At 45.7% G+C, this 26,156-nt stretch overlaps 1 protein-coding gene across 6 annotated transcripts in view; it reads left to right on the top strand.

Annotated features, from left to right (window-relative positions):
• The window catches only part of KALRN (kalirin RhoGEF kinase), a 527,013-nt gene that overhangs the window by 438,619 nt on the left and 62,238 nt on the right, over positions 1–26,156 (top strand). Inside the window, exon 1 of one of the 6 annotated variants that reach the window (XM_062005207.1) lies at positions 6,948–7,218. The exons of the other annotated variants lie outside the window; for them this stretch is intronic. Coding sequence (XP_061861191.1) covers positions 7,134–7,218 — 85 coding nt within the window. The 5' untranslated portion in view covers positions 6,948–7,133. Of the gene's footprint in view, positions 1–6,947; positions 7,219–26,156 lie in introns of those variants that run through there. 6 annotated transcript variants of the gene reach the window in all.

Genomic DNA, 26,156 nt, shown 5'->3' with positions numbered 1-26,156 from the left:
GATAAAAGCAGAGGGGTTGTTTTCTAGCCAGTCATTCAACCAGCTGATAAAAATAGCTTAAAAACTCTCTTTTTGTCATTCTTCACACTGCAGGCTGCCTGTTATGTGTGCCCTTGTTACTTACACCCGGCATAACTTTCAATAACAATTTTACAGATTCTTTTATGCTTGTCTTAGGTCTGGTTTTGTAAATCAGAAAGCTTTGCCATCCTAAACATTGCCTGGTAAGAACTCTTTTGCATTCTTTTTACCCTAAAATAAAATAGGAAGTGGAAAATACAGTTAATGCAATAATTTGGCCCAAATAAAGAAACGCTTTCACAATATTGACATGGAATTTTATTTTAATTCCAGTCCATTTCCTCCAGACTGGCCAAATAGAGAAAATTTTCTCTCTAACTAGCAAATTGTGTATGTCAGTTTTTTAATTTTTTTCTTTTGGCTTGCCTTGAACCATAATTGTTGGATATTGGGGCTGGGGATAGATGATGAACTGAACTTGCAGTTTTCTGCAGAACATCTCAGGAAACCAGCCTTGAATATTCTTCCATAAAAAAACAAGCAAGCAAACAAAACAAAAAAAATCCCAACCAGGTAACAACATACTCCAAGGAAGAAATGCCATTTAAAGAGAGAATTAGCTGTGGTTTATACTATCCAAATAGGCCAATGTCAGGGTAGTCGAGACAGGCAGGTCAGGAATACTTTTGTTGCACTATTAGTCTGTAGTTGCTAAAATAACAACTCACCTCTGTCATGCACAAGTGGGTGAGGCTCCTGTTTGTCTTGGAAAACAGACCATGATAGGCTGAGATAGGGTCCTGATTTTCCCACTGAGGTCCAACACTGTAAGACAGGAGCCAAACCATGTCCAAAAGGCAGCACTTTAATGCATTGTGTCTTCTATCATTGGGTATTGCAGTAACTCTCAAAGATATGTCTCTGCTCTAATGGAGGTAAGTGCTTCAGGAATGGAACACAAAAACCTGCTTTAAATTTTCATTTCACTCTTTTGAGCTGAAGGGTTGGGGTTTTTATTCTGACCAGTCACTTGTTGAGGATGTGTCCACCATCCATCGTAGCTCTCCAGCAAACAATCAATACCATACTAACGTAATGTGGTACATGGCACCACATACTAGACCTCTTAGGTTAAACTGGTTGGTGAGGTGAGGCTCTTTGCTGCAGCCTCATCTGAGTGTAATGCATCTGGTACTGCTGGCAGGTCACTCAGGTCCTCTCTGCTCACATAAGACCTGCAAGCAGTAGAGCCAGTCCGGGTGAACCCTGTATTGGAGAAAGGCAGCAGGGCAGGACTGTATATCAGCTTCTAATTGTTCCTTTAAGCAACTCGCTGTCAGCAGACGGTCACTGCTTAGGAAGAAGCTGCGTATGTAGTGGAATTGGTCCTGTAGCCCCAGAGGAAATGAGCAATGTGGGACTCTGTTCTGAGACACCTGAGAAGTAAAGTCAGGATGGACGTCAAAGAGGCACGTGTTCTGCAGGGCTGTTCTGCTCTTGAGAGTGGGTGAAATTCCCCTAAATTATACCAATGTCAAAATTTGGGGGGCAACCCTTAAGTTCCCTTTAAACAGACTGAATCCCACAAAAGCAAATGTTACGTGTCTTATTCTGCAGTCTGCTGTACAGCCATCCACCTCATGCTGTTTATTTGATGACCTTTTTAAGATACTTTTGGGGTAAGTGTTCAGGCAACTTCTCTTTTTTCTTTTCCTTTGTAGGCTCTTCCTTTGAAGGCAAAAAAAGAGATGAGTTGTAAATTCAGAAAGTTTGGCTAGTGTCAGGAAGGGACTTCTGATGTTTGGGAGAAGTGGGCTGTGTAGTAGGTAAAGGTGAGGTCTATCTCAGCAGAGCAGACAGCTCTGGCTGTGGCCTTTAAGGATTTACAGTCGAATTGGTGGGCCAGGATGCTGCTTGCTCACAGCAACTCTTCCAAGTTGCCATAAACCCATCCCATGCTGACGTCTGCAGCAGAGGGATCAAGAATGATATATCCTAACATTTGCTGAACATATGCCTACACTGCAGTTCAGCATGGAGTTTGTGCTGGACTGTCTATATTTCTTCTTAATTTGTTTGTTTTAGCTAGTTGAGAATGCTCTTTTTTTACCTCCCACTGTGCTGAGTTGAGGAGCCAAAAACCCTCTCTTGGAGTTGTGCTCCCTTGTGCCAGGAGGGAATATGACTCTATTTATTTATTTATTTGTAATTTATTTGATCTGTTTTAGTACCCAATAAAGTTGTTGTTTTTTTCCAACTGGCACAACAAGGCTCTGGCTATTTTTAAAGGATGTGGTTCATTTGATTTAATCTAATGAATGTTTAGTGCTCTTGAAAATACCTGGAGCCAGAGCCAAGAATAATGTACTGAAATGTGCTGGTTGAGCAAGGATTGCTTCACCCTGCCAATCTGCTGTCCCTCTAGTTGTTGAGATTTACCTGGTGTTGAGAGTAGCATTTTCAGGCAAGACATATTGATCGAGGTGCTTTTTCATACTAAACCTAAAGGCCAATAATGTCAGAGCCGTATTTTGTCATGCTCATTTCAAAACACATCAAATGATAATGACTCCTCTTGTTGTTCAGTGCAGGATGTCTAATCTCTGTTTCAGACAGCTTGAAAAGGGAATGTGAAATGATAATATCCTTTTACTGCACACAGGAAAACTGAGGCACGAAATAGTCATCTTTTCCTCTAAAGTCACCCAGAAAGCAGGTGGTAGAATGAAACTAGTCAGCTAGGATGTGCTGGGCTGCTTAAGCTGCTGTGTAACTCTGGATTTCTCTGTGAACTGAAAGTAGAAACAAGTTCTAAGTCCTTGCTCTTAGTATTTCTTACTGGTTCTCAATACGTCTGTGTTTACTGTCCTGCCCACACCATCTGAATTGCTCTGCAATGGTACCTAACTCTCCCTGCTCACAAAGCTTAAATATCATTACCCTATCTAAATATTTATCATCAAGCCGTATCATAGACTTAAATAATGTGTTTAAAACTGTGTGAATCAGTCTTCCTTTTGCCATCTATAAGTTCTTTCTGTTAGATGGCTGTTTCCCTATTCCTTCATAAGGAATGAGTTGCTAATACTTTAGCTTCATTGGATTAAAAACTAAAGGAGCCATAATACATCTTACTCCGTGATAGTGGTACCCGTAGGGGTGGATTTTCTGCAGAGATTGCTTTACACCCTAAAGCGCGATGTCAGGCTGACTTGCATAAGTAATGAACAGATGCTCCTGATGGCTATTACATTATTCATCTCTCTCAATATGTGATGGGGGGAAAGGAAACAGCACCTGTTACTGTGGGAGAAATGCTGTCGCTGCTGTTGCACATTACAGACTTCCAGGGTAATCTGGCCCAGGCATATTTCGTTGCGCTGCTGTTGACCCAAATGAAGCCCTGCCAGTTTACAGACACTAGTTATTTGCTCCTGTGTTTCCTTCAGGTCTCTCCCTCCATTTATAACCTTACAAAAAGAAATGACCTCTGCAGGCATTAGGGAGCACTGGAGATACTCTTAAAATGGATATGATCCATTTATCACCCCAAAATTTGCATAAGAGGACTGGATAAAAGTATGAGAAGTTATTTCACCTCTACAGCAAAAGTCATTTCTGCAGGCCCTCTCAGATTTCAAATGAAAGCAACTCGTGTGCCTGGGGACTTCCTAAAGGTGTTATTAAGAGCAGACAGAATTAATTTCCTCATCAACATGACATTAGACTGAAATTATTTCCTTTCCACCATCTACGTAGCACAAGGCAGCACACTGACAGTGGTGCAGGCACACTGCTAATAGCCCTAGCTTCAGCTGCAGCAAGTCAGGACTCTGAAATTTTCTTGGCTGCTGGGGTGTGTGGACCATACAGATTTTTCCCCCATCCATGTGATCTCTGCCACACTTCTATTTCCCCACAGCCAAACTCCCTACTTGAAGCTAAAGTCTCAGTGCAATTGGCAGCAGTTCCCATTGATGCTGACAAGTCGTCTTCTGTGCCAGGACTGATGCTGAGCTGGACTGTGTCCACAGCATGCCTACTCTTCTGCTTTACAGGAGCTAATTGATAGGGTGGGATTATTAAGAACATGTCTTTCAGTCTTATTTTGTGAAATATTTATTGCATGTATAATTAATCAGTGACAATGCATAAATAGATATACTTTTAAAGAGCCGTGTTTTACATACAACCTTCACAGTATTGTTAGAACTGTGGGACAGGAGATGAGAGGGGAAGTCACAAAAATTACTTCAAATATGTTTTAATTAAGCAAACGGTTTCTCAGAGCTGAGGTTGTGACTTAATTATGTTTTGAAGTTTGCAATTAAAAGAGCCGCAAACTTGCTTCAAAACCCTCCTGGCAGTCTCATAATTGACAGACACTTCAGCTTAAGCACTGTGGGGGTGAAAGCTTCACCCCCAAGAACTGTTTTGTGGCTCTGCCTTCAGTAGAACACACACCACATAACTCAGGGCCTCCCTACGTGGCCGGGGTCGGGCCCGCCTCCGCCTTATCAGGGCTGGACGAAGGGTGTTCCCGCCCCCGCCATGTCAGGGCTGGACGAAGGGTGTTCCCGCCCCTTCCATGCCAGGGTTATGTGACGGGTGTCCCCGCCCCCGCCATGCCAGGGCTCTGTGAAGGCTGTCCCCGCCCCCGCCATGCCAGGGCTATGTGAAGGCTGTCCCCGCCCCCGCCATGCCAGGTTCTCTGTGAAGGCTGTCCCCGCCCCGCCATGCCACGGCTCTGTGAAGGCTGTCCCCGCCCCCGCCATGCCAGGGCTGGCCGGAGGCTGTCCCCGCCCCCGCCATGCCAGGGCTCTGTGAAGGCTGGCCCCGCCCCGCCATGCCAGGGCTCTGTGAAGGCTGTCCCCGCCCCCGCCATGCCAGGGCTGGCCGGAGGCTGTCCCCGCCCCGCCATGCCAGGGCTATGTGAAGGCTGTCCCCGCCCCCGCCATGCCAGGGCTGGACGGAGGCTGTTCCCGCTCGCCGCGCTGCTTGCCGCTGTGAGCCGCACACCCGAGGTTGATGCTGCCCAGATGTGTCCCGGCAGCGGCAACTCTGCCAACAATCGCGGGAATTTAGGGGCGAAATGCTACCTTTACGATGTGACTTAGTTTCTTAAAGGAGGAGTTTTAAAGATTGACTTACGATAACTTGTAAAACCTACAAAGAGCAGGGCTGCAACACGAGGCACTCCACAGGGACTGCTCCTGCCTCAGAGCCCACATTGCCCGTCCAGGCTGGCACTACATGAACAGCAAGATGCCAGTGAAAAACATATTCATCTTACTCCTTTTTTCTGCTTGCATGAAGCAAGCTGAGTTTAGGTGGGAGGCATCTAACCCATAGGGCTGGTGGATGTGGTATGAAGCAGAAAGCAGAGAAGATCTGCCTTCTCAAAAGAGCCCTGCAATAAGTTTCCTTAATCACTCAGAGCTGTTACGTTCTTACTGCCTGGCACTTCAGGTAGCTAAAACAGCCACCTGAAGAGCTGCTGCCCAGGGCATCATGGCAGGGACACGTGGGCTGTAGGGAAAGAAAGAGGCACAGAAAGGTAGAGGTGTCCTGGCTGGATCCCAGCCCACCTCTTTCTTCTCTGCCTGCAGCTGCAGTTTCTTGCTTCTGGTGAGACCTATTATCTCCCTGCTACAGGCACAAGAGCCCTGAGTGCACCACCAAGACATTCCCTTGCAACCCACAGATAGGCAAACACCCAAGTCAAAGAAAGACCAAACACATAGCAAAGTGGAAACAGGGTTAAGGTTCTCTTCATGGTTTTGTGTTGAAAAGCAGCTTGGTGCTCAAGGGCATTGGCAGGAGAATTTTGCGTGCTCCAGGCTTGCTGTGAGGTTGCCAGTCCTCCAGTGAGGATGTAGTTGAAGAACGGTTTGTATAGCACAGCCAGAAGTGAAGCTGCGAGGTTTCGTATTTGCCATTGTGATAGTCTCTCAGAGAGAGTCTCTGGCATTCTCCTGGCACTAGGTACTGGGGTTCTCTGTCTGCGTGGCTCTAGAGTTCACAGGATCCTACCTGGCAGCTACAAGAAATCACCCAGATCATCAGTTGGTGCCATCAGTAGAGCTATGCCTGCTTAGGCTGAAGCCTTGGCACACAGAGGCACAGAGCCCAGTACATCTTAACCTCTGCTATTCCCTCTCAAAACATACCTATGCCTGGGAGAAGCAGCTTGTTGGATTTGTTTAGCTTTCAATGCAAGACTACAAAACTATGATGCTGCTGCTCTGGAATCCTGCCTGACCTCTCCTACCAGCCACCTCCAGCAAGGTTTGGAACATTCTTAGTACCTCCAGTTTTCCCTGCTTTAGGTGGGAAATCATAACACAACAGGCCAGCACCTTTTGAAACAAGCTGTGCTTCTGGATCTTGGGCATTTTTGTCCATATATATCAGAAGGGTAAGCATTTACCATACAATGCCTCAGGCAAGTCTTCTGCTGCAGAAAGCAGACAGAGCAATTTGGATCACAAAAGTCTGGGTAGTATTTTCGACTAGTTGTAAAGTTTTAGCTATCAGTTGCTTGAGCTAAAGAGTGGATGGGGAAAACTAATTGAGAAGTTTAAAAAAAAAAACCCAAAACACAGCAATACAATTTTTGCCTTTTAAAGACTCTGGAGGAACCCTCCTCCGCAACATATCAGCGCTTGGACAAACTTCCTCCCCGGCAGTTTTTATTTCTCGCCACCGACTTCGGATGCCGCCCGCACGGCCATGGCCGCCCGCCTGAGCGCAGCCGCAGCGGGTTTCCCCCCCAAGCCCCGCAAAGCTCGTTTTCGTCTCAGACCGAGGCGGGAGCCCTGTCGTGCCGTGCCGTGCCGCGGGTGCGGGCGCTCCGCCCGCCGCCGCCCGTTGGATGCAGCGCGGTGGCCACGGGCCGCGCTCCGCCCCGCTCCGCCCCCGGGCAGCGCGCCGGGCACGGCGGGGACAGCGGCTCTGGGCGCCGCGGCCGCCGGCGGCTCGGCCGCTCGTCTCGGCTCTTTTCAAGTATCTTTTTGGCTTTAGGGCTTTTTAAAAATTATTACTGTTATTGTGATCTATTGTTTTTCCCAAGCGGGCCAGTGGCTCCTTGCCATGAGCAGCCCGAAGGCAGCATGAAAGCGGGCAGGCGCGGCTATCCCGCCCGCTCCGGTGTAGGATGGCTCTTGGTGAAGTGCTGCTGCTGCTGCTCCTGCAAAGGTCGGTGCGGTCCGGGCTGCGTGGAGCGGTTCCCCAGGGGGCTGGGGCGGCGGGCCGGGAGCTCAGCGGTGCCCTCGGTGGGGCGGCATCCCCCCCTCCCACCGGCTGCCCGCCCCTGCCCCGACTCCGGGAGCAGGGAAGGGGCAGGTGGAGGCGCGGAGAAGGGGCAGCGGGACCCCCCGGCGCGGCGGGACTCCCCGACGGGGCCGCGGCCCGGAGCGGCGGGACGGGTGAAATCCCGCGGGCACCGGAACGGAGGGGGCTGAAGTTGACAGGATGCATTTTATCGCTGCTGGTAGGAAACACCCTGGGACTGTAAGGTCAATAGGGCGGGGAGAAATATTTGCTTAAATGAGATGGGGTTTTTTTTCTTCCCTTTCTAGTCTTTCTCGGGCTTGGACAGGGGCGAAGTGCTTTGAGAACATCTGTTTCTCACAGTTCACAAATCTCTGAATGGTGATGTGGGAAGGTCTAGGGAAGCTGGCTGAACTGAAATGCTGAGAGAGATGTGGGAAAGCCACGGCAGTTTGAGTTCCTTGTAAAAACAAAGTGAAAACTTGGCTTTTACAAGGAGCAGTGCAGCTCAGATGCATTGGCTGAAGATTTTCCAGCCTGCAGTCTTTATGCTGTGATATGGCTCTTGAACTTGTTTTGGGTAACGTGAGTGTTTTGTAGATATATGTGTGTGGTGTTTCAGTGTTCCCTGTTCTCTGAATGGACAAGCAAAAAAATGGCTCAAACTTGCCTTTTTCTTTTGAGTAGTGACCTTTTTTTAAAAAACCTAAAGCTTTTAAATGCAGATTTTTTCCTGTAATCATGGAACCCATTTGTACAGTGCCAGATAAAGATGACTTTGAGGATGAGTGGGCTTAGTATCTTCTTGAGGCACACATTTGCTGTGCAGGAGCCCTATTTCCCTGGTGGTTATTGAACTAGTCATGCTTAAATGGTGACAGCAGCAAACTAGCTGGTGATGGAGTTTGCCATGACTTCATAAGACATTGATCTTTTTCAGCTTGGGGAGAACACGCTACTTCATGCCAAAGAAGTGACTCTTGAGGCCAGTGCACAAAACCCTGCTGTTTTGCAGCCTTTAAGAAGGAATGTGTAACGTGGTTGTAGGGGTAGGGCTGCTAGCAGAAAGGTTGTGGTACTAAACTACTGTGAAAGCCAAGTTTGTTAGATAGCCTGTGCTTTAATGTGTTGGCCCATGGTTGGTTGGAGCGGTGTTGAAGCTCTCTTGTCATGGCTCTGGTCTTCAAAATCTTGATTCTAACAGATTAAAATCTCCCTGCTGCCTGTCCTTGGCCTGTAAGCCTCTCCAGAAAGGGGAAGGGGAAACAGCTGTGTCTTCTCCTTTTGCAATGGTTAACTGTGTTTGCAGCTCTAGTTTACCAGGTTAGTAACAAAAGGTGTTTGGTGATACTTCTTTCTTGTCCTTGTAGTAAGCTTTGGGGAAAAATGTGTGAAAGGCCATCTGTTATGCTGTATTAATAAATAAAAGAAAACCAGAGGTAGTCAGGTGGTGGAAATCCTCCCTGAATGTAAGCAGGTACCAGACCTGAGGTTTGATGAGGGATTTGGCTGCCCCAGACTAGAGCATCAGCTGTTGTTGACAGCTTCTACCATTAAGCTTGGAGATGCTCTAATTTGGCAACCAGACCTTTGAAACTCTAACTTCACATATTCTGCGTTGTCAGGGATTATCTTTGCTTCTGGAGAGATGCTGCTCATCTTGGGGCTTCTCGCTGATCTCTGTGCACGTAGGTGACTGTAGTTTGTATTGAAGATGGATATGAAACACCTTGGAGCTCTTCTCACTGCTGCCCCATAAATGACCTTCCCTTTGCCTTTGGAAACACAGCTCTGCTTTTTCCCGGTGACAGATGCTTGATAGATCTTGATCTTTTGCAACAACTGAGTAGGTTTTGGTGTGCCTTTAAGAACTGTCTGCTGAGGGAAATTGAGAAGGTGAGCGTGCAGCCTCTGCTCAGAGGTTGTGTCAGCATGAGCTGTGTAGTGCTTTTTGTGCCATGACGCTTGGAAGTAGGGTGCATGTTTGATCTCCTAAACAGCAACAATAATCCAGAGCTGAAAAACCCAGACCCTAGGCCCTCAGTGTATGAAATATGTACATTTTGTGTTACTGAGCATTTCTCTGAAGGATTTTGATGGATAACTCGAAACTACTCTTTTGCGTCAATCTTGTCTATTGCAGCAGTAGAGGCTTTGATAATGCTTTTTGCCTTGTTTCTCTTGGTGAGTTTCTGATCTTGTCAGCTTTGCCTGTGTACAAAGCTGTTGGGATCCATCCAGAGAAAGCAACTGACAGTTAGTACCATTTGCAGTTTTGCTCTGACCCTGACAGTTCCCTGCATGAACTAAATAAGGACTAGTCTGTTCTAAAGTATGGAGAGATAGGAATCCTAATATAGGAGTGCCTCAGAGCAAGATTCTGTCACTTGCTTTCAGCCATGAAAAGGGGTAGTTAAGAGAAGTAGATTTGCTGAGGTCTTTAGGCCAATGGTCTTAATCAGCTGGGAGTGGGGGTGCAAGGTATCTCCTAAATGCACAAATGCAGAGTGACCTGGTGTAATGGGATGTGTTTTAGCCCTGTAAAACTGTCCCTGAAAGCAGACTGCTAAGAGGGTTTAAATCCTGATGGTTGTCTGATAGCTAGAAAGCCATTGAAGTCTCTTCAGAAATCAGTCCAGGATTTGCAATTGAATATACCTTATTTTCTTTTAACATGGAGTCTCCTCAGTTATCTCAGTGGTTCCCTAATCAAGGAGCCTCTAATCTGAGGCTCCTTGAAAGGGATCGTGATGAGGGAAAGAGGAAGAAATTTGAGGGGTTCCTGCTTTTTGAGGGATTCCTGCTTTGTGAAATGACTTTTCTAAAGCAAATGGTTCACTGCCTGCCTCGAATGTGACAAGGTCAAAACTTTGTTGCTCTTAAACACAGAGCAAAGTCCAATGGGTGAGTGACATTACTTTGCACTCCTCTCAGCACAGAGCTCCCAAGATCAGCAGCGGGTGCATCGAGCTTGGGTCAGATGAAGACTGAACTCCAGGCTCTGTTCCATGATGGCTGTAAAAACTAGTCAGTGACTCAGATTTAACCTACAAGTGAAATTCTGTGTGCTGTATTGCACTCGGGGAATTATTTTGAGGACATTTTGCAGTAGTTTGGCTCATTCAGTTGTAGCCCAACCTGGAGCACGCTGGTGTCTCATTGCTCCAAGGGGCACCCGGAGTCTGGAAAGCACTAAAAAAAGGTGTAGGACATGTTTTTCTTTGAGCACAGGAAGAGAGATGTTCCCATGTAAGGAACTTGAGAAGCTAGCTATGAGTGCATCAGGTACAGCCCAAAGAAGAGGGTCTGTGGGTAAAAGTAATCTATTGTCTGCAAAACTTTACAGTGCAACACTTTACACCCCATTCTAGATAATATTATGTGGCTGCAGAGTGGCTTCAGGTGAGACTATAAAATGCTTTGTAGTTGAGAGTAGCCAGGAACAGGGATGGTGGATTTAAATGTGTTCCTGTATTGGCTTCAATAAAGAATATCATCCTCTGCCTCCTTGTACAATTACTCTGCTGAGCAGGCTGCTGATCATATCCAAACTTTCCATTTCGGAAGAAAAGATACTTCATCTGATTGTCAAAACTTTAATCTCAGCATGTTAAAATGAAAGATTGAGTAGGTTTGTGCCTGTGCTAAGCTCTTATTTAAATTTCTTGACCCCCTGGCTTCTCCTCTCTCCCATCTCATGCAGTTTTAGTCTTATTTCTGCATTTTGGTTTTCTGTTTTACTGTCCCCTTTTTCTTTGTTTATTTCCTTCCTTTTCCTCTTTTTGCTATCCTTCCCTGAGTCTTTGATTTGTTACTGGCTCAGTCTGGTGAACCTCTTTGCTGTAAGATTAACAAAGTAAGCTTCTCTTGACAGAGTGGAGGTGACTAATATGCAGTGAAGGGAGTTCATCCAGCCACCTTGTACATCTGCTAGCTGGTCAGAAACAGAGCCTTAACTGGAAGTTGGGAAAACCAGCATCATTACAAGGGCTGTCAACAGCACGTTAATAAAAGTTATTTCTTCATTAGGTAAAAAATGAGATCTGATGGTGCTTTTTATAGAAGGTGCTGACACTGTGTTACAGCGAGCTGCAGCGCTTTGCTAAGGAAACTGGTACCTTTGTGCTGAGTGGTAGCAAGGGAATGATCTGCAGTAATATATTCAAGCCCATAACATTTCCTAATTTGAACATATTTTATTTAGTGTTTCAGGCTGAGCCATGGTTACACTGTGTAAAGCGCAATGGAATGCACGGCCAAAGCAGGTCCTCCAAAATTCAGGCAAAAGAGAAAACAATAGTAAAAATAAGGGTGTCAACCAAAGCTCACTTTGTTTCCTGGTCCTTCTTGAATAAGAAATATGAGGAAACTGTTACCTTCCCCAAATACACTCCTTGGGTGAAGTCCATCTGTTGCTCATTAGTTGCATCTCAGTAAAGTCAAGAGGATCAAGTGTACTGGTCTTCTGTGGGTAGTGTCTCTCTCATGCCAGACTTGTGCTTGGCTCTTCCTCCTGGCAGGTTCACAAGCAGTTGGCTGTGGTGAGGTTTGGGAGAGTTGTTGTTATTTTCTTGCAGTTCTATTAAGAGAAAAACTGGTAAGCCCATGGCAGGAACATCTCTTCCAAGTCCTGTGTTTTCCCACCTCAGCAGGCTGAGTCAGGAGTCAAGAGCAGGTCATGGCTGATAGTTATTGGAAGGGACAAAAGAGTTGATGAAAACATTACTGAGCTGAGCAAACAGGAATAACATGACAAGGTGAATATTGTTAGCAAAAAAAAAAATCACTCTTTTCTGTTAGTGTAAAAGCTGCTTTCCCACACCTGCTTTGCACCTTCCTGACAGATAGTCCTGTGTTAAGCGTGTCCCAAAAGTGTGCCTCACAGTCTCCATGACAGTCTTTCTTGGGTAAATAAAGACTCTCTGGCCTGAACCTGTTGATATTTGCGTGTATGGACATATCCTCCCTTGAATGTGGTACAGATGTAGGAGTATTTCAGCAGGAGAAGTCCTGAGGCTGATAAGCAAGCTCTGAACATGGACAGTTGAAGAAGTGTGGCCACAGCTTTGCTGTCAGGCTGGAGGAAAAGTGAGCAGTTTTTTTGGATTACTTTAAGTGATGTTAAATCTTACCTGTTCACAAGAGTGGGGTTTTTTGACGACAGAAACCCTGTTCATGAGTACAGCAGGTCAGATTTTCAGTGGGTTTATGTAACTGCAAAATACAAGATGTCCAAGAGCACAGGAATCTGGAGGTTTTTCTAAGTACTGGTTACTTCTCAGAACTCTGCTCACTACTCCCGTCTTCTAGCTGCCACGCTCTGTAAATCTAAGGTCAAGGCCAGTGTTCAGGATGCCTTAGCAGCTTTCTCTCAGTTCTTAAGATCCAGTTTTTTTGTTCTGGAAGTTATACACGCCACTGAACAACTCTCAATGCAAACTAGCCCCTCATCCTCTGGCTTTGGGTCTCCCTTTTGTGACTGATCTTGAGTCCTTTGAGATGTGGTTATATACAGGATGTGACAAACGTACAGAAAATTAACGTTCAGATCTTAATTCACGTGTGTAAAATAGTTAGCAAGAGCCTTCATTTACTAGTCTGGGGGTGAATGTGTGGTAGAGATCCTTATTATTCATATTGCTGCATTGTTTTCAACTTCTATGAATTCATCCAGCTTTAAAGAAACATGGGGTTTGCTTTTATGCAGGCAATGCTCCAAACTTCCCAGTCACTCCAAGAAGCATATAAGAATTCACAAAGCTTTATTCATCTTGTCAAAAACCTGAAGAAGGTGGACTTTCCTCTAAGGGAAAGAGAACAGATAACTGTGAAAAATATAGCTTGAGTAACTCTCTATTCACTGTAAAGAACATGGGTGACTAAACATGCTGCTTTCCTATAAAATAAGTGCTAGACAGATGTATTGTTTAGGAATTCAATGGACGGATGCTGAAATCAAATCTATCTGATTTGAAGTGAAACAAAAAGGGCAGTTATTTCATATGAGCCCAAAAGGATTTTGATATTTTTCCAAACTGTTATGTTTTGGTATACACCTTGTTAAAACTTCTGTATGTATTAGGAAAACTAACCTACCATTTCAAAGCTAAAAAACCCCAAACCTCAAAATGTTTCAGTCAAGATACTTCTCAAACATACCAGAACTCTGTCACATTTCAGTGTGATTCCTGTCTATTAACAGGCTTTACGAAACCATTTTCATCTTTGGCCAAAGTTGCAATTTCTTTTCAGTAGAGAAGAATTGGTGGGGCAGTTAGTGGTGACACCAGGGATCTACAGGTGTGGTTTTCAACTCGGGCAGGAAACGCAGTTCTCTGCCAGTTTAGCCACTGGGTATCAGTTGTCATTGCAGAACAGTTCAGTTGCTAATATTGCATTACGCAATTCAGTGTCATGTAAAGACATTTTTAAAACAACTGGAGAAGCACATCTGGCTGTTTTCTTAAAAAAGCTCTGTAGTTCGTAAGTAGGACTTCAGCACCTGTAAAGAATTCTTTGAAAATACCTAATGGGATGTGCTCGAAAACATCACCTTTGGCTGATGTTCTTTGCCATTAGAAAACCACAAACCAAATAACCTGTTTGCTTTTAGTTTGTAGTGTTTGATGTGGCTGATTATGCAGAAATACAAACCATCCCTTGCATTAAAGGTAGTTAGTGCATCCCATCAGGTCTCCTGTCAAGTTTGATGGCCCTCTGTCCTAGACCAGCCCCACAGTCCTCTCCCTGGCATGCTGAGAACATGGGCATCACCTGAGGCTCCTTCAGATAATTAGAACAAAATGTGACAATTTTGGCAGTGATGTCCTAATGAGATGAGAAATAGAACCTGCAAACCGATATACAGCAGTTCATAATAGAACAGCCATGGGGGTTTCTTCTCTTTGATGAGGAGAGAGCTGTCACATGTGTTTCAGTTTATGTGCTTGTCCTTTGCTGCTCTCTAAGGTAGCAGGGATAACATCATGTTGCAGAAAGCCCAATATAGCTCTGGCTGGTTTCTTGACTCCCTCACCTCCCAGCACTTCCCAATGCTTTTGGGTGCTCCTCTACTATATAGGAACTGTAGTTGCTTAGTACTTTTGGAAACTGGAAAAACTACATCTCCTGTTTCATGTGTTGCCACATGAGGAGTCAGTAATTGCTATTTAGTGGAGTTAGTATTTATGGAGTTAGCAATTGCCCTTATCGCAGCCCAGTGCACTTGGTTGTACTATGTGTTACAGCCATCACTAGTCCTGGTGCAAAGCTCAACAACTTTGAAACCTTGGATCCCTGCAGAGTTATCTTCCAGGCTGTGCAGGGCTGTAAAGTTGCATAAAGGGGTGAAGCATGAGAGCCAGAGCTGCTGGGAAGCCATTAGCCAGCGTCATCCTGAGGAATGAGTAGGTGGTTTCTGATGGCGATTGTCAACTTTTGTGTTGGAAGGCTGTAAATTAAACATGGAAATTTAATGTTGCTGTAAACAGAAAAGCACAAATATGGTCTGACTGTTAGTTTTGAGTGAAGATGCCTTGTTCACTAGCACAAGATGGCACTGAAGTAAACATTTAGGAAAGAAGTGGACTCTTAGCTGTGGTAAGAGGCATTGTATTTAGCAACCCTGAAGGTTTCTCCACCGTTACGTTTCCTGTGCGTTTTTCCACATTCAGATTTCACATGGACCAAGCAGCTCCAAGTACTGAATCCACTGAGGACAGTTCAGGCTTGCTGACAGCGACAGCTACAGAGTATAGCGGATGAGGATGCACCCTGTTATGCTGTGTTGAGGGTGTTTTTTTTCTCCTCCCTTCATAGTGTACACACATCTTTAGTGAACAGAGGTTCCTTACATCCCCAAGGCATGCAGCACAGTCTTAACCTCTCTGAAAACATGTAACAGTTTTAACGAACACCTTGAAACTTTCTGGAGAAATTGATGACAATATGAGTGTGGAATAATCAGTAGTTCTGGCTTAAAGATATGTATTTCAGCCTTTTTGTAGGCCTGCCTGTCCTGGGAAGCACATCTCATACATACCCAAGATCATCTTGTTCAGCAGCAGCGGTTAACTGTGGCCAAAACAAGCCCCGCTGCGCAGCAGAGAGCAGCAGGACCGCATTAGGGTGAAGGCAGCAGCGAGGTGGCTGTGAGGCAGAGAGCACGAAGCGGCATGTGTGTTCCTCCTCATCAGCTGGGCTTCGCTGCGGTCCCCAATCAGATTTGCTCGTGTTGAGCACCCCTGATGAACAAGGCCCCAGCTGTCTGCTGCTGCAGAAGCCTGTGCCAAGGCAGGCCGTGAAGAGTGTTGCACAACCCAGTATAATTTAACCACATGCTGAATAAATACACTTTTGAGAACTCTTTTGAAGAGATGTTGCCTAATTAATCCTGCAGGGGGTATAATATGTATATTTTTGAAATCCAGTTTTAGCATCATGCAATTAGCTTCAATGGCCTAAGGATTCTGATTTAAGACATTCTTTAGTTACTAATGGTAATCTGTTTTAATTAGAAATGCAAATGTATTTTAGATCCAAATGTATCCGAGTGGTACAATGTAAAAAGATGATTCGCAGCTAATACTATTGAAGTGCCTCGAGTCTGGTATTCTTTGTACCTTCTGTAGTTTGAACCCTGAGGATCAACACAATATTCAGACATCATTCTCAGCTGAAGCATGTGGAGGTTGAATAGATTCCTTTAGGATATGGAATATGTATTCATCAACAAGGATCCTTTCTAGGGCAGAAGAAGGAAAAACATAGCTTTAGGCAAGGAGGAGGAAAACACTCTGAATATTACAGTAGTAGCTTCAGCTCCACAATAACAGAGCACAGCTCCTGCCAGGGCACAGGTGCTGAGCAGACAGCAGAGTCTTAGTTGTCTTTGTCTTAGTATCAGAGAAATTACTCAGTCTTGAACATCCCAAGCTGCTCAGAGCTCTGCTGCTGTAAAACTTGATCTGGCAGCGTGTCTAAGAAAAGCCTAAAAGCAAGCTCCAGACAAACATCTAAAGGCTTATGCTCACTGAATATTCACTGCAGTCACTTCTCCTGCATATACTAAACTATCAGGCAGGTGGATGTCTGTGATCAGACACCTTCCACTGCAGTAAGAGATGTCCCATATTCACCAAAGTCTTTCCAGAATCAAAGAGCCTCTGCTGCTAGACCAGTCCAACCCTCACTGCTGTGTTCAAATGAGTGCTTCTTTTTCCTTGTTACCTTAAAAGATGGGTCCAAAAGAAAGCAACTACTCAGCAATAGTGAAGATGGCTTTTGTAATGATAATCACGGCTTAGACATGTTGCTTGGTAGAGCATTTTTACAGCTATTTGTGATGAGATGCAGTGGTGCAGCTGGGAATGAGGCAGAGCAGTGTACACGGTGCACCTCCACAGCCCTGCTAAGCTGGGGGTAGATTTTTTTCTGTGAGGAGGCTGCAGGTAAGGAGCAGCGGTGTAGGCACTGTAAAAGCCATGGGAAGCTCTGTGTGGCCCTCCAGAAGTCAAAATTGATACGTTTCTGAGGACAAGCCGTGTTGGAAAGGCTGGTGGCTGGGTCAAGGCACTTGCACAGCTTCAGAAGGCTGAGACCTCGGCAAGGTGATGAAGAGAGCTCTCCTGATCCCATGCAGCGGATGCTCTCTTTCTTGCTGATGCAGATAGAGTGTAGTGGAGAATTTGTCACCTGAAATTTGATAAAGTGGTTGACCAGCACCACGAGGAAGGTTCCTCAGAGAGCTGCTCCCGGCCCTGCAGAGCCAGGAGTCAAAAAACCCAGACGTAGGTGGCGTGAGGCTGCTATATGGGATGGCAAGTGATGTTCTGATTTTCCAAGTTAAACTGAGTAAATTAAAGCTTCCCACAAGTCTAACTGATAGTCTTGAGCATGCAGTTAAAAGTCTCCGAGCTGCTTAGCCATTTCCCTGTGCTGTGTTCAAAGAGCAAAACATCACAAGCACCAGCAGTTCTTATCTGTGTCTTTTATTTCCAAACCGCTGTTTGCATTTACTTCATTCATTCCTTCTTTTAATTCATCCCAACCCAGTACCTTTGCTGTGAGCTTGTATTTTCTGCTCGTCTTTCTGGAGGACAAGGACGTGGAGGAAGCTGCTTTGGGCACCAGCCCTGGAGGCTCCAGCTGCAATGTGTCTGTCGTCAAACACCCCAACCTCGTTGTTCTTGGTGGTTACGTGGTGTCCTCTCTTGCCCTGCACCACTTGCAACTTATTCTTCCGTTCTTTTCTTTTCAGGGGCTGTCAGAGCCTGAATAATTTAAGAGGGAACAAATGAGAGACGTTCATGGAGGACTCTGTTCTTACCTAGGCACAATTTGACAAGCATGTAGATTGCCTTGGGTTTCCACTGCACCTACCACAACTTTACTAAGAGAAAAACCCCCTTTCCTAGACATCTGTGTCACTCTTGCTTAGTAAAGTTATTCAAGATCAGCGCCTTTGGAATTGATTGGTAAATGGACAAAGACTTTCTCTTTGCCCGGAGCTCCTGACAGCCTCCAAGTACCAAAGAGAACTCCACAGCACTAGAAAGCAAGAGACAGCTGCTGAATGTTGGAAGCTACTGCATTTGGCAAAAGAAGCTGATGCTAAGACGCACACAGTTGTGTTTGTTTGTTCTGCTTGTTTTCAGTGCTTTCTGAGCCTTGTGTGTGCCTGGAAAGTTAAATGACCAGTCCCTTCTTTCTCAACATGCAGTTTTTCTTCCTATCCCAAAAAGCTTTGGGTTCTGTTCTTGCTTTTTTTTTTTCCCCTCCCCAATTCCAATATATTTTGTCACTGATACTCTTCTGTTGTTTCCATGAGGAATTGTTTGGGCAGAAAGCCACCGTTTCCTTTCAGACAGGGAGACATAAATATGACATTCAAATGTCATTCTCCTCCCTCCTTTCCCCACATTCAGCAGAGTGGTCCACCTTGTAGTAGGGGTTGCTGGCTTCAAGTGTAAGGCAGAGTTGACCTTAGCAATGATGTCATTTAAATGAGAAATTACTTCAAAATTCTTGCAGTAGCTCAATTTGGGAGCTGCTGACTGAAGCCGACCCTTGACACTTCGCAAAAGAATAAGGCTTGTGTTGTACTAACAGCTGCTTGGAAACCACTTGTAATAAAGTTTGGTTTTGTGCCCACCACCAGGACAAAAGATGGTATTCGCCAGCTCTGATACCCTTAACGCTCCCAGCAGAGCAAAACTGCCTAGATCCAAGTTTAAAAGTCTGCTTCTATGTGCGTGTCTAAGCATTTCACAGTTCCTTACGCTAAAAGTAACGGTGTACTTGCAAAGGCCAGCAAATGCTGCTCTTCTTGTTCAGCTTCCAACATGACGTTTCCCCCCTCGTCATCCCATGTAGGTTTCCATAAAGGTTCAGGGTTAAAACTTTTTTTACAGAGCTTGCATAAGTCTCCTATCAAAATATATCAAGGGGGAGTTTTTTTGTTGCTTTGTGTTTGGGGCTTTATTCTTTTTGCTGCTAGCGACACTTATTCTGGAAACTTCAGGGTCGGGGATGACTTTATTTTTGTCACAGAAGGAGGCCAGTGTAAATACAAGATGTAAAGTAGAACTTAGAGAAGCGCTTCAACGAGCTGTTTGACTAAACTGAAATAAATGTTCATTTGTTCAAAAAAAAAAAGAAAGCATGCCCTTTATGCATCTTATTAGTCTTGGCTTTTTATTTCCTTTCTTTGCTAAAGCCAAATGTGTGCCTCTTTGGCTTCAGAAATGTGCTGTCCCAGCTACGAGGCGTTACAGGACAGCTGCTCCGACACATGCTCCCGGCAGGTGTGTTGGACCTGCCCTCACCATGCTCTGGGCTGCTCTGGGACCTGGGCTGGGTACAGACCCCAGACAAGAGAATGTGTGAATTCAAGTGCATCTGGCCTCAAACTCTGCTGTGTAGAGCAACTGCTCTTTTTCTGAGCTTTTGCACAGGCTTTTATTGAGTAAAAACCCATTCTAAAAAGTTGTTGCTTTGTTGGGGAGGTAAGCAAGGTTCCCTTGAAGGACTCAAAGCAGGCCAGTGACATACCTATCTCCTAGTATTTTGGGATAGGAGCTGGCTAGGAACATCTCACCCAGCAGGTTGGTGCGTTCACTCTGTGAATGTCTGTTCTCTTATTATTCCTGTCATGAACTCACAGCAGTTTGTAAAGGCTCAGATGGAACTCTGAAGCAGGATGAACTTGTCAGACTGAGGAACAGAGAGGAAAAGGCTCCAATCTCCCCCTGGAGAAGTCGTAGATACCCATCACAGTTGTAAGCTGTTGTATGGAAACATGTTTCTGAGCTGGACACCCCAAGAAGAGAACTGCAAATACTTCGGCTGCTCTTCAAGTGCTTGGTGCCATGAAGTTGAGTTGCACACTTTCCTGAGAGCCTCTTCAGAGGCACAAGGACACGTTCTGCCTTCCTGTGTGTCAGCTCCTCAGTTAAATGTTCTCCCGTAGGAAATGAAACCCTGCCCTATATTCATCTGAGGACTCATCTTCCTCTTTTCTCTGTGCCTTCCCTGCAGTTACGTCTGACAGTAGCTTTAGGTCCTTGTGGAGCTGCAAATACAATAGAGATGACTTCTGTAGCAGTTCTTCTCAGTAGGCACTCTTGGACAGTAACAGAGTCATGTTTTATTTCAGCAGGCTCTCTCTCTGTGCCTTCTCCTTGTGCCGTTTCTCTTCCTGGAGACCCAGCTCTCTCATTCAGCACACTCTCAGGATTTCAGTAACTTTGGTCTCCTGAGACCGCACGCCTCTGCTGCTTCTCCAGGCTTTTGGTTTTATCTTGCTCTTTGAAACTTTCCCAGAACTGCAGTGACTTCTCTCTGACCTCCAGGAACTGGAGCTCTCGAGCCCTGACACTCTGACTGGCACAAGCAAGACCTGGAGACGACTTTGGGATGTCAGCTTTCCCAGTGCATGCTGGATGAAGCTGCATCAGAGCAACACCAGCTAAAAATAAAAGCTATTCAGCTGAAGCTAATGGCGGGTTGCCATGAGTTATTGCTCATTAAAGTGAATTGTCAGATGCTTAACTTGGGCTAATCATTTCCTGCTGCGAGATGGGCCTGGTATGAAACATACTCAAATGTGGGAAGGGGGTTCACAATAACCAAATTTAGCTGAGGGTGTAATTTCCTCAGACTCCCTCTGTAGTTAATGGAAAGAGAGAGGCTCCTACAGGGTGCGATTCCCTCTCTGCATCACCCTTGGGCAGAAGTGTGCACAGCTCCTTGACTGCCAAGAGCTGCTGCCTGCCACTGAAAAGAGCTTCTCCAAGTCCAAGTGATGGTATTTGCCCACCTCAGCAAGGTGAGGGGGCTTGTTTTCCTTGGCTTAGGTTTCTACCTGGAAGTAACGATCAGGAAGTTGAATACTGAAACCAACAGGTAGGTGACCATTTCCCAAACACAAAAGCCACGTACAAAGTCCCCCAGGAGCATCCCCTGCTCTGCAGTGTAGCTGAAGGGAATTCTGCAGATAATCCTCTATCTCAAAGCAGCTCTTCTTTCCAGTTTCCAAGAAATACCAGCTATTAATAAAGAAACAGTGCGTTCTGAATGTTGTGTGATTAATTTAGGTTTTAGTCCTTTTTTTTCCCCTGTTCTCTTTGGAAGTTAGTCTTGTTTGGGTTTTTGGCAGTGAAACAAAGTCACATTTTGAGTTTTTACATTACAGTGATTGGAAAGTTTGTCAAGTACATCTGCTTTTAGCAGTGCAGGCTACTTTCTCTACTGGACTAGAAACTTTTGTATGAAATATTTAACTCCATGCCATTCTTTTTGAGTTTGGGCAGAAGTCATTTTATCCAAGTAAATGGAATTGTGAGAATCCTGCCAGATTGATTTGGGCCTTTTGATGTTGCTTCCAGCTCGAAGCTTCAAATGATACTCCAAAACACAGAAAATTCAGTTGAAACTTCTCAGTTCTGCTCATTTCCAGGAGCATAAAGTTAATGTTTGAACCTCAGAGCAAAATTTCCATCTTGATTTCAATGGCACAGTTTGAACGTGTCCTCACCCTCTGGTGTAGAACTGGGTCCTACATGGTCTCATCTCGTTTTTGCCTCGAGCGAAAGCACGGGGCACGTCTGCAGCCCGACACGTGCAGAGAGGCTGAGCAGGGCTGGGAGGGGATGGGGAGCCTTGGAGGACTCCAGGACAAGTTTTGCAATTCCATTGCGAAAGTTTAGTGCACTTCTAATCTAAAAGGCTTTTCAAGCCAGTTGTCCTCTGTCTTTGTCTGACATGGGCACTGAAAATTTCCTCATGTCCACTTATGTTATGCGCTGGAATCTTTTCCAGAGGCAGTGCCTGAGGAAACAGTTTATCTGTTGACATTAACAGTTGTCAGATTCATTGTTTACATTGTCATGAACTAGTGTTTTCACTTGAGGAATAGCTGTAAAATGACTTTCTACTACCAAAATGTTGTTACCTCCCAAATTTTTGCAAATCCATGCCAGGTTTTACAGGCAGAATAGGCTCTAACACTGAAGTTAGGATTGGTACTGTCATCTGCCTAAGCCACAAACTTTTGTAACCCTGACTCGTGCCAATAAAAATGTTTCGCTGAGCATGTTTTGGACATTTAATACAAAAGCACAGAGGAGACCAAAGAAGCAGTTTTTATACCTCATTCTGCCATCTTTGCATCTGTTGAGTTGAGTGTTAGCCCTGAAGCCCTCGACCAGATCCAAAATGTCTCTCACAGCATTTCCTAAGGGAAAGTATAAAGCCTGAAGGGACTGAGAGTTGTGAACGGGAGCCTACGGCCTGTACGGTGAAGGAGGTGCTCTTGGAAAGAGCAGGGCAGGGTGCATTTTGATGGTTTAGATCATTCTTGTTTGTTTAGTGTGAAATAGTAGCATAGAGGCTTTGTTTGTATGTAGGATGGGCCTAGATGACTCCTGCTTTCCAAGATTTTCTAGTACAGAGATTCTTGTTCTTCGGGAAATGAAAGCTTGAGTAGAGATCCAATTGGTCTTTCACCCACATCTGATTCAATTCCGTCTTTGTCGGAAATGTTATTTTACAGGAATCACTAAATATGGAAAGGAGGCTCTGTTGGCTATTTTATGTGCTCGTTGCTCAGATGGTGATTATTGGCTTTCGTTCATGAATGGAATTATTCCTGAAAAAAGACTGTTGATTTAAATGCACGTGCTACTAGACTTGCAGCGTTCCCGTTCTAGCTCATCTTCTTTGACTTCTGTGGAAAAATCCTTTTGTCTCAGGCTGTTTCCTGGGGTGAGAAATGGAGCAGAAATCGGAAGAAGATCAATCTCTTCTCACCTAAAGCAAGATTGTGTCCTGGCATAGTCACCTGCCTTCACGGCTGTATTCTGTATTAACTCTGGGTGTAGAATCAGAGAATCATAGAATGGTAGGGGTTTTGGAAGGGTCCTTTAGAGATCATCTAGTTCACCCCCCCTGCAGAAGCAGGTCAACCTAGACCAGGTCGCATAGGAACATGTCCCGGCAGGTCTTGAAGACCTCCAAGAAAGGAGACTCCACACCCTCCCTGGGCAGCCTGGGCCAGGGCTCCGTCACCCTCACAGTAAAATAGCTTTTTCTTATATTTAAGTGGAACTTTTTGTGTTCCAGCTTCATCCCATTACCCCTTGTCCTGTTGCTAGCTAGCTTGTCCTGATTATGGAAGCGTATTCCTTTCCTGTCATCTGTGGTTAGTGTGGATCAAGAAGCGAAGCCTAATGTTTTCTGCTGAGTTACACAGGGAAGCTTTTCCCTTTTCCCATTAGAGATCTGAGTTCCTGCAGACAAGGCTGGCGCTGCATGAGCCTGATCGGACAGACCTTCCCCCTCATGCATGCTCTGGGGAACAGGGAGGTAAAAATAAAATGCTTTGTATTTATGTTCCAGCAGTAATTCCTACTGACTCAAATGGGAATACAACTGTGCCTCTAAAACAAGCCTATGAGATTCTTGTTTTTCCTTTCACCCAAGGTTGCACAGAACTGGAACCTTCCGCTTTTTCAAGTAAAAGAGCTGTGATTTTATAGACGTCTGTTCATTTGAGCAGCAACAACAAATGTTTCATGCCTCCGGCGGTGCAAAAGCTCTGAATGTTAAAGCTCTTTGGTCTGGCTGAGTGTCTGTCACAGCCCTCTTGCCAGAAGTTTCTTGGAGGTTTGCTTAGGGGTGTTTTGGAAACCATCATTTCTCCTGTCTGAATGAATGGTTTGGCCAGGAAATCAATCTAGCCACACAAGTCTGCTGACCTCGCTAACCTCATTTCACTTCACCAAATACCTTATTTTAGATGCATGTGTCCCGGGACGCTGGTGGCAGGAGGACGGCTCGCTGCAGCTCTTTGCCAAGCCCTGACGTCCCTGTACAGCTCCTGCAGTGCCAGGGCAGGCACCACTTCGCCACTGCCCAAGTCACCACACAATGTGCTGCTGCATCTTTTCCAAAGTGCTGTCTGGCTTTTCTTATGCTAACCGTGTTTCCAAACAGCTCTAACCAATACGGCTTGCAAAGCACATATGTGCTAGTGCTTTGCAAGATGAGCACAGTAACGTGTCCTCCTTTTCTGCTCGATCCCCCTGGTGCCTGGATCTTGGGCTGGTGTCGCGTGTCATGATTAATGTGTTTGTAGCCCTACATGCACAAAAACAGCGGAGCTCACACAGGCACAGCTTAGGACGTTATATCCAAAGACTTTCCTGGCAGATTTTGTGTGTTGTGTGTTTCTATCATTTCGTGAGCTCTGCTCTTCCTTGAGTGCCAGGCCTGCCTCTGTGACCATGTCGAGGTGACCTGCTTTATGTGCAAAGGAAACTGTTCTCAGCAGGGCTGGCAAACAGAAAGTGTGATTAGCTCTCCAATGTGTCCATGTTTGCAGTTCCTTTAAAAACAGAAATGAAAAAGGGTTATGAATATTGTGTGTGGACTACCAGTGTTTTCTTTGGATAGGCATGTTTAGCAATGGTGGGAAATAAGGTGATGAGATAGAAATACTCTGTACATGTGTATGGCACTGGGTAGAGCCAACTCCTCCTGGCTCGAGGGCTCTCATGGTGGCTGGGCAGCTGGGAGATTTATACCAGCACCAGCCTTTCTCTTCTACCTCCCCGCCTATTCTCCAGCCAGTGGAAGCTGCATTACCATGTAAAGGCAAGATAAGGCCACATTTCCACTCTTGGGCTGCATGGGCCAAGCAAAGCCTGGGCTTTGTCCCAGATGCCTTATAGTGATCAGCCAGAGCACATCAGCAGGCAAGGAGAAAGGAGACTTCATATCTGCCAGGGTTGTGTACAGCATGGCACAGCTGAGATTTAGTGCCCCTTGGTAAACTGCGTTTTTCGTCACCAAAGACATGACCTTGAGCAGGAAAGTCCAGAGCCTTGTTCCAATGGGGTCATTGCACAGAGTAACACACCTCCCTCTGGAAACCTTTGGGTCGGCTTTCAGCATGGCTTATGGCTCTGGAGGCCTGACATTTGGTCTACAGAGGTTTACTGGCTCTAGGTTAAACTTTATCCAAAGTTCCTGCAAGCAGGCAGGGTGGGCTGTGGGCCAGCTCAGGATTTGGACTGCTTCTGCCCACCTACTGCCTTCCTCGGGATGACAGAGGACAATGACTGACCATGGCTTCCCTGGGATGGCCTTGAGCAAAGAGTGCTATGGTGTGAGAGATGCTGTGTGTCTATCAGTGCCCCGGCTGTGGCTGTGCTGCGTGGGGAAAGGAGAGGCAGCAGGGCTGGGACCTGACCCTTCTCATAAAACCTAGGGTGTTTCCTGGTGGAAAGGGACATACCTGCCCCTTCCATCAGGGGCTTGGGGGCTGCTGGGTTTGGCCCTGCCTCAAGCCCATGGGGCTGATGTAGAATTGCACATCTTTGTAACAAATCCTTGAGGTGGCCCAGGCTCGATTTAGCCTCCTGTCAGCTCCTCTCCCTTACTGAAAGGTAAATTGTCATGATGCCATCGACTGGAGGTAGGAGTTTGTTCTGTGTTCCTTCCAAGCTGTAATAAAATACTTCTGTAAGTTAATCAACCAAGGCATTTTGAGAGCAGCTTGTCCTCAGTTATCCTCAACCTCCCCCCCCCGAGCCCAGTTCCCAGCAAAGGCAGTGAGTCTGTGGTACGGCTGCTTGCCCCAAATCATCCCAGACAATGGCAGCCTCCAACGAGCAATCACTTCCAGCACATCTCATTCCATGTCTTGCAGCTTGGCTCCCTTTGCACCAGTAACTCCCAGAGTTAATCCTCCTGTAGCAGCTGAAGCAGCAAAGAGAGTGTGGGCACCTGAAGGCACTCTGCTTCCTAGCCCCTCAAGCTTCCCTTGCCAGCTGCAGGGCTTTCGGTGCTGCTGGGGGGACAGAGGGCTGAGGGCACTTGCAAAAGCAGAGTCACAAACTTGCAAAATCAAAACCACCCCTTGCAAACCCCTGAATGATGCAAGGTGTGCTGATAAACTCCCAGGGCTTCACGTGGACCAGGCAAGAGGAGACTATCTAAAGCCTATTGAGTGGAAGATAAGCTGGCCAAGTATTATCTTGTGATAGTTGACTTAACAGCACTTTGTGTGCATGAAATAACATCAACAGGAGCTGGCTAAACCCAAGCCTTTTTGAGATAAGGCTGCTACTTTGCCCTTATGGAGGAATGTCAGAAAAAAGCCAGCAGCTCCACCTGGGATCCATCCTCTTCCCAACCCTTCTCACACTCACTCCTGTCATCAGAAGACTAATGATTTGGATTTCCTTCCTCTGGGAAATGAACTTTGACTTCCTCTAGCTTGTCACAATCATTTCCATATGTTCTCAAAATCTATCTTTTCACCTCAGGTATGTAATTAATTATGGGTTCAACTTCTGATT

This window comes from Colius striatus, chromosome 11 (assembly GCF_028858725.1).
Source record: "Colius striatus isolate bColStr4 chromosome 11, bColStr4.1.hap1, whole genome shotgun sequence".
Lineage (NCBI taxonomy): Eukaryota > Metazoa > Chordata > Aves > Coliiformes > Coliidae > Colius > Colius striatus.
Note: the sequence above shows the minus strand (reverse complement) of the source record. Positions and strands in the feature narration are given on the sequence as shown.